The sequence below is a fragment of the Denticeps clupeoides genome, chromosome 7 (genome assembly GCF_900700375.1).
Source record: "Denticeps clupeoides chromosome 7, fDenClu1.1, whole genome shotgun sequence".
Classification (NCBI taxonomy): domain Eukaryota; kingdom Metazoa; phylum Chordata; class Actinopteri; order Clupeiformes; family Denticipitidae; genus Denticeps; species Denticeps clupeoides.
This window is the reverse complement of record NC_041713.1, coordinates 22,766,987-22,775,484: the sequence shown is the minus strand read 5'-3', so window position 1 is coordinate 22,775,484 and position 8,498 is coordinate 22,766,987. Positions and strand designations below refer to the sequence as shown.

At 47.8% G+C, this 8,498-nt stretch overlaps 1 protein-coding gene across 1 annotated transcript; it reads left to right on the top strand.

Moving 5' to 3' along the window:
- The first annotated feature begins 525 nt into the window (after positions 1-525).
- Positions 526-5,879, top strand: wnt2 (wingless-type MMTV integration site family member 2). The gene is made up of 5 exons (XM_028986113.1): positions 526-731; positions 811-1,037; positions 1,415-1,692; positions 2,190-2,454; positions 5,361-5,879. The coding sequence occupies exons 1-5, from the start codon at positions 562-564 to the stop codon at positions 5,564-5,566; spliced, it is 1,146 nt and encodes a 381-aa protein (XP_028841946.1). The 5' UTR covers positions 526-561; the 3' UTR covers positions 5,567-5,879.
- Positions 5,880-8,498: the final 2,619 nt, after the last annotated feature.

Below are 8,498 nucleotides of genomic sequence, written 5' to 3'. Positions count from 1 at the left end.
AGCTTTTGGGTCAGGATGAAGGAGTTTTTTTTTTTTTTTTTTTTCATTGTACCTGAATAAAACAGAAAAATGAAAAAAATGAATGAAAAAATGATTTGCCATTCCTGTGGTATTATATTATCATTTTAATATTTCGATTTTTGTGTTACTTTTTTTTTTTTTTTTTTTCAGCATTGTTTTGTTGAATTTGTTTTATGATGTTCATTTTTCACTGAAATGGTCACTTCTCTTCTTGCTCTTACACGGAGGAGGTTCAGTCCTGCTGGACGAGGTCCATCTGTCCAACCACACGTTCTGATCATCTGAAATGATTCTGGTTGTCAGCTCTCTCTCTCTCTCTCTCTCTCTCCCTCATATATATATATATATATATATATATATATTTGTTGCTTAGACCCACTTTAAAGCTGTGAATAAATAGTTGGCCAGCAAACGTGCTTATCGTCTCTTTCCTCTTTTCATTATTTCAATTCCACCAACATGATGAAACGCTGCATCTCTATATTACACTTTATTAAGTAATAAAGTAAAAGGCCGTTGGTGCTGGATCTGCGGAGGAAGATGAAAGACGGTGGGAAAGCTGGGAAGAATGCGCTAATCCGCGCCCGGCGTCCCCACCCCCCGGGATTTATACCGGGCGGAGCCCCGGACCCCCGAGACGGGATGGACGCGCTGCTGCGCCTCTCCGTGGCCGTGGCGTGGTGCGCGTCGGCGGTCGCGGGGTCCTGGTGGTGAGTCCTGGTGGTCGTGGGGTCCTGGTGGTCGCGCCGCTGCCTCGATCTTCACCCTCCACCCTTCACCCTTCACCAGGTACATGGGCGCCCTGGGATCGCGGGTGATGTGCGACAACGTCCCCGGACTGGTGAGCCGCCAGCGCCAGATGTGTCGCCGGCAGCCGCAGGTGATGCGCGCCATCGGCGCCGGAGTCCGCGACTGGGTCGCCGAGTGTCGCTTCCAGTTCCAGAACCACCGCTGGAGCTGCGACACCCTGGAGCGGGACGGCAGGCAGGGCGGGTTCGGCAGGCTGCTGCTGCGCAGTGAGACCACGTTTATTATCGCCTTTATTTCCAACGTGAGGTCGGTGTGAAGAACATCTCATCTGGGCATCCAGGTTCATCTGGGGGGTCCTGTGGAATGTGTCTGTGGAAGAGACAAGTTGACACACACACACACACACACACACACACACACACAGTCTCAGTACAAACATGGTGGGATGTGTCTGTGAAGGAGACAAGTTGACAGTTTTATATGAATCAATATGCAGAGAAGCTTCCATAGCCTGTCTCTCTCTCTCTCTCTCTCTCTCACACACACACACACACACACACACACACAGTGCGAACATGGTGGGATGTGTGTGTGTGTGTGTGTGTTAAAAGTTGACAGGGTTCGCTCGTCCTGTGACCCACAGGCAGCCGTGAGGCGGCGTTTCTCTATGCCATCTCCTCGGCAGGGGTGGTCTACACCCTGACCCGGGCCTGCAGCCAGGGGGAGCTGGACTCCTGCTCCTGCCACCCCGGGAAGAAGGGCTCTTCTCAGGACGCCAAGGGGACCTTCGACTGGGGTGGCTGCAGTGACAACGTGGAGCACGCCATGAAGTTTGCCCAGGCCTTCATCGACGCCAAGGAGAGGAAGGAGCGAGACGCCAGGGCGCTCATGAACCTTCACAACAACCGCGTGGGGAGGAAGGTAGATACACCGCCCCCTGTGGTCCTCGAGAACCCACTCCAGCTGCGGACCCGCTGTCCCCAGGGTCTCTTTTGGGTGCATTTCCAGGTCTGGAGTTGAGAAACGATGGTGGTCACCACCACTGGTCCTGGAGGGCGCCACACACGTCTTCAGCTCCACTTCTCCACTTCTTACTGTACCTGGTTTTAATGTTACTTTTAATCTGTCATTTTAATCCTTATTAGTCTTTGTCATTTCAGTCGCCTAAAAGTCGAGAATTTCCCATGAATAGTGTAGTTTTTTAGTAATGCAAATCTGTTTAACCCAGTCAATATAATCTCTAATAGAAGAGATTAAAAGTAACATTTTCTTTAAATCAAACCCATTTCACAAATAAAAGGTTTTATTATGATATATTATAAGCATTCCGAGAGATAAATAATGTCATATGTGCAGGGAGACGCAGGAACCAGAAATGCTTCATACTTCAGTCACACTGGTCCATTTCTCCTCCACAGGCAGTGAAGCGGTTTATGTCCCTGGAGTGTAAGTGTCACGGCGTCAGCGGGTCCTGCAGCGTCCGCACCTGCTGGACGGCCATGGCCGACTTCCGGCAGGTGGGCGGCCACCTGCGCAAGAAGTACAACGCCGCTGTCCAGGTGGTGATGAACCAGTACGGCACGGGCTTCTCTGGAGCCCCGCTGAGGTTCAACAGGCCCACCAAGAATGACTTGGTGTACTTTGAAGACTCCCCTGACTACTGCATTCGGGACCATGAGTCCGGTGAGTGGCCTTGTCATCAGCCTTTCTATAACTTCATTATAAATGTATACATTTATGCATTCATTGTCAGTTTTCCTGGTGATTATTTACCAGCCGGCCATATCGAGAACCCCTTACAGTCAGTAGTTACAGGGACAGTCCCCCTGGAGACACTTAGTGTTAAATGTCCTGCTCCAAGACCCTCTCTGGATGGAGACTCATGAGTGTAAGAAGTCCATTATTTCTAAGATTGTCCATGCAGATGATGCTCAGAGTGATGAGTCCATTTTGGGTCGTGGTGGGACTAGCAGTCCATGTCCACACCTGTACCTGTCTGGTTGTCTCATCAGTGGTGGTCTTGATTCAGTCCCTCGGCATCGTACAACCAGTGCAGAAATACGCGTCTATGCTGCTACTCTAGTGCAATAGTGTCCCGGTACTCTGACCAAGGTGTAATGAGACAGTGTTGCGGTGTTTTAAAGTGGACTTGCGATTTTAAACAGATACGTTTCCACGCCGAGCGGCAGGTCGTTTATACCTTCATTAAATTGACACCTCACAGTGGACGGACTATATTGAACACCTTGTTCCTGTGTCTGATGTGGGCAAACGTAAGGATCTGAGGGACTTTGTCAAGGACCGATTTGAGGTGAGTGGCTACATTTAAGGCATTTGGCAGACGCCCTTATCCAGAGCGACTTACAATCAGTAGTTACAGGGACAGTCCCCCCAGGACTGTCCCAGGAGACACTCAAGGTTAAGTGTCTTGCTCAGGGACACAATGGTAGCAAGTGGGATTTGAACCTGGGTCTTCTGGTTCATAGGCGAGTGTGTTACCCACTAGGCCACCACCACCCGGCTTTGACCCGGCTAGAAAGCTGGGTCAAAGTTTCTCCAAAACTGCCGCTGTTGAAGGATTGGACCCTGTCCTCCCAGGAAGGACAACTGGTGAACCAGTGACAGCCAAGTCTCATGTTGTCCAATACTTGGGTGTCACTTTATTGTAGAAGACATGGCGCCAGGATGCACTATGGGTAGAAGGAGGGCCGATGAATGCGTTATGATGCTTTGGACAACGTTCTGCGGGGACTTCTTGTGTCCTGAATGTCCACAAAATGTCTAAATGTCATATGGAGTTTTATTTTACAGGAATATTTTTCGGTTTGGCTCCTCCCCTGCCGCGTCTGTTGGTCTGCACCCTCCCTCTGCTCCAGCTCTGTTAGACATTAGTCTTGCATTCTCAGAGACAAAGAGACTGTAAGTAGAGAACGCGATGCAGCCCGAGCTCCGAACCCGCAGCGGTGTTGGGTGTAGGTGTAGCCGGGTGGGGCCGGGCGGGGCCGGGAGGCCGGCAGTGTTTCGCAGCAGCCCGTCAGGCTGCAGATGATCCCGGGTATCGGGTGACGGTGTGTTTAAGGCACATTACCACACATCTGTGGGCAGAACGGTAGCTGAAACCGAACCCGGCCGCGAAGCTCGATAAATTACTTCCCTTCGACAGGCAGGGAATTCTGGGAAGGAAGGCCGCGTTCATGGGATCAGCCAGTGACCTTCAGGATATGATTTGATCGGAAGTCACATGGCGACTGCTGCCTCTCATTAGCCACGCCGGGTGTCGGTTTCTGGTAGGCTGCTTGTGCCGTGAGAAGGCCAGGGCCCCGTCACGGATGGGCCGAGGGCGGACGGGGGCCCACGCCCCTTCTCTCGAAGTGTGAAATCAATTTCTAGCTCTGGCCGTGGCTCCGCATGCTCAACTCATCTCTTGGCACCCCTTCATCTTAATTCAATAAGCAGACGCGGCTCAGGTAGATGCCGGCGTGATGTAAGCGATAGCAGCGGCCAGACACGCGGCGGCCGTCTTACGACGGCGAATGTAAACATGGCGAGCAGACGGCCAGCGGCTGTGACGGCGCTGTGCCAAGCTCATGCCGCGCTTGGCTGTTGGGGAGATTAAGCACCTCTTTAAAATGAGCATGTGATGAGGCTCAGGCGGGAGGTGAGAGGTCCTGTCAGCAGTCTCTCATCTCGCCCCCGTCCGCCAAGGACCCAGCGGTCATCCCCTCCGAGAGCCAGATGCCCGGCCAGCCACCACTGGACACCTCATTCTGGTGGCCCCTGTCACCATTCCGGCATGCCAAAAGCAACTTCCAGTCAGAAATTCTGTATTATATCACCTTGGAAGAAGGATTCCTTATTCCTCCTCAAACCACAGAACAACCAGCAAAAAAATGGTGCAGTAAAATATCGACACGCTGATTTATAATGAGGATTTTTGACAATGTTGTCCATAATGACATCTCTTGGGAGACCACAAGGAGGCGATATAAAATCTCATTGGCTCTTTAAATTCTGTGTATTTGCACAAATGTATTATATTTTGCTAAATATCCATGCATGGGACAACAATGTCCCTCCCAGGTGTATCTGTGCAGATCCAGATGAATTTAGATGTACAAATGGCCCTGATGCCTGGAGTCCATATTGTTATTAATTGTTATTAATATTATATGGTACTTTATTAATTTGCTTTGTGGATTGTTGCAGAATTTTGAACCGCCAAGGTACCGTCTCCACATGGGTGTAGAGTTAAATGCGGAGGACACATTTTGGGGTGTCACCGTGTGCTGTGCTGCAGGTGTCACAATGAGAAAAAAACTCTCTTTTACTTCAAACACATTGACACATGACAACAGGTGTCAGTGCTGAAACAAAAAGGACTTCAACAATGCTGGAGTAAAAGGATTCAAATTGATTCAGACACTTTTACAACCGATAAAGGGGAGTAGAGCAGATCTCCTGGTTTAAACGGTTTTTTGTTGTGTCTTATTCCTGGTGAAAAATCTGGATCTTCATTCTATTTAACCTGCACAGAGTCCCCGATTCTAGATCTTCCACAACACAAACTGTCTTCTCCTCCATCTGACCAGGTTCTGCAGGAACAGCCGGCCGGGTGTGCAGCCGCACGTCACGCGCCGCAGACAGCTGTGAGGTCATGTGCTGTGGGCGTGGCTATGACACCTCGCGGGTCAGCCGATCCACCAAGTGCGAGTGCAAGTTTCACTGGTGCTGTGCCGTGCACTGCCAGGACTGCCACGAAGAGGTGGACGTTCACACCTGCAAGGCCCAGTCGTGACCTCGCCGCGTCCCGTCTTCAGCAGAAGGAGCGAGCATGGGAGACACGAACATCAGAACGGTCCGGCGGGGTCCAGGGACAGATCTGCCAGCGTGGGACCCTCGTTTTCATCTTGTTCTCATCTCTGCAGGTCAACACCACCTCGGTTTTCTCGTCACTTTGTGACCATGCAGGACAGGCCGTAATTAAAATGGCAGAATTACTATGAAAAAGGAACGTGATTCATTTTTGTCACATATCTCTAGGAGTTAACTGCGGTTTATGCAGCTTTAAGAAAATGTATAAGTCTGTTCATAAATATTCATTCTTCTTCCATTGCAACCTATTTATTGTTTTATTTTGAACATCAAATAAAGTGTCTAAAGTGTAAATAGAGACAGTACATGTAATATAAAAATAAAGTTTACATATGTTATAAGTGCAATTGGTTTGTGACTTGTGAGTTTATATAAAAACTTGGTATAAAACATAATTTACTGTTCTAGCTGTTCTGGATCTGGACCTTGATCTGACTTGAAGAGAACTCCTTTACACACTACACACCTAAAATGTTTTTTTCCTCACTGGTTTATGCCCATGCAGATTGAATCTTGATGAAGAAATTCCTCTAAATGTCCGTATTCAGATCTGTGTTCTGTGATTTTTGCGTTATCTTTCACACACTTGGCCCCAGTAAGTGGGGCCACTTTTGACTGTTGCCCCACATTAATGCGAAAGAGACTTGGAAGTGTCATTCCCCACAGCCAGGTCCTTCTCGTAGTCATGTTCGTTCAATTCTGAGCAATAAAATATCAGCTCCCGGTATCTGGCAACATGAAATAAGATTCTGCTACTGAACATTCATGTTGTTCATATCCCACTACACCATGTCTGACTATTCTGTGTTACTACAGGATGTTGGTGTGATTGAGCAAACTTAGTACTGAATAATAATTAATCAATTATTATTATAAATAGTAGTGGCCTGTGATGTACCCCACTATGCACAAAGATGCCTGAATTGCTGCACTGTTCATCTCTTTGTTCTCTTCATATTTGTTTAGCGTCTTTTTCTTCAGTGTCTGAAACACATTATACAAAATTAGCTTTTTTTTTTAAAATATCAACATTTTCAGCATTTGGCAGAAGCTCTTGTCCAGAGTGACTTAAATGAGTGCTTTAAGATCTCTATCATTCCTCATTCAGTTCACTAGGACCTGAACTGTATTTAATTACGCCACCCACTATGCCAAAAACATTAATAGTCCTATTTAACTCAAGTATTTCATAAAAAGGGAGGATTTCAGCTTGCTTTTGAAAATCTAGTGGAACCATCTCCTCTCCAAGATAGTGATAGTCTAGATGAATGCCTTCCTAGTACTTTGAGAGATGGCCGTACCAGTGGAGCAGTGCTGGAGGATCGGAAAGATCAAGGTGCAGAGCGAGGAGTGATGAGAGATCTGAGGTAGGAGTGTGCTGACCCTTCCTTGGCTTTAAGATAAGATAAGATCGACCTTTATTAGTCCCACAAGTGGGAAATTGCATTGTCACAGCAAGGTAATAGCAGTGAAAAATAAATGTGTACATGTATTTATCTACACAATGTACAATGGGTCCACCTGTACAATTGGTAACTACCGTGGTGTATTTGATGTGTGTGTTTGCGTGCCAGTGTGTGTTTGTCTGTGTGTGTGTGGCCAACTGTGAGGTTTTTGTCGTATAGTCTGATGGATGAAAAGACCTTCTGAACCTCTCCTTCCCATATCCTGCCACTGAAGGAGCTGCTCGGTGATGTCAGAGTTTCCTGCATGGGGTGGGAGATGTTGTCCACCATTCTCCTGTCACTCACCACCTCCACTGGGTCCAGAGGGCATCCTAAAACAGAGCTGACTAATAATGGATCAATTAAATCTCAGGTGTGTAAAAAGAACCCCAGTACTCTAGACCTTCACATCAACTGCAACTAGACCTCTGCAAACATGCCTAACATTCACCCTGAAACTAAAGTGTTAATTATCAAGAGGCTGAAGACCAGATCCACTGCTGAAGTGGCTGACACCTTCAATGTGTCTCAGCGTCTAGTACAGAGGATAAGAAAAGATTTTAAGAGACTGGAGATGTTTTTGACAAGCCCAGGTCAGCCAGATCCTGAAGGACAACTGCTCAAGAAGACCATTTGTTGGCTCGAAAATCCAAGGCCAGCCCATATTCCAGTGCAGCAGAGCTCCACAAGACCTGGTCACCTGAAGTCCATGTGTCAACCAGAACAGTTTGTCAGATTCTGTCTCGAAAAATCATGGTCTGGTATTCCATCCAGTATGGGGGTGTGTGAGAGATCTGGAGGGTGGAAGGCGACATCAAAAGTCTAAAATACCAAGAAATCTTAGCTACCTTTTATATTCCCAACCATAAAAGAGGCCAAATTCTGCAGTGGGATGGTGCTCCCTCACATACTTCCATCTCCACATCAAAGTTCAAGGTGAAGAGGATGAAGATGCTCCAGGATTGGCCAGCATGAACATCATTGAGCATGTGTGGGGTAGGATGAAAGAGGATGCATGGATCCTTCCGGGCAACAACTCCCCTCAGCAAAACCTCTCAATTCAAATTGGCTCACTACTGTTAACACCCACAGCGTCTGCAAAAAGCCTTGGAGTTTGGATTGACGACAAACTTGAGTCTGAACCATCACGTTGCTGCGATCTCTAGATCCTGCAGGTTCACTCTCTACAACATCCGCAAGATTCGGCCTTTTCTTTCACTACAGGCTACACAGCTCCTCGTCCAGGCAATGGTCATCTCCAAACTCGACTATTGTAACTCTCACTATTGCGCCCTCCTACATCAACACAATACTACCCAGCAACACTCCTGTACGCTCTCTCAGATCAGCAAATGAAATGAGACTGAAAATTCCTTCTTCACGGGGTCTCCGATTCTAATCATCTCTGTT

Bases quoted from the DNA above. Each gene is read 5' to 3' on its own strand.
- wnt2 (XM_028986113.1), top strand. From the start codon at position 562: ATGAAAGACGGTGGGAAAGCTGGGAAGAATGCGCTAATCCGCGCCCGG. The intron at 1,038-1,414 runs GTGAGACCACGT...TGTGACCCACAG, and splicing joins CGGCAGGCTGCTGCTGCGCA to GCAGCCGTGAGGCGGCGTTT. The intron at 2,455-5,360 runs GTGAGTGGCCTT...CCATCTGACCAG, and splicing joins CATTCGGGACCATGAGTCCG to GTTCTGCAGGAACAGCCGGC.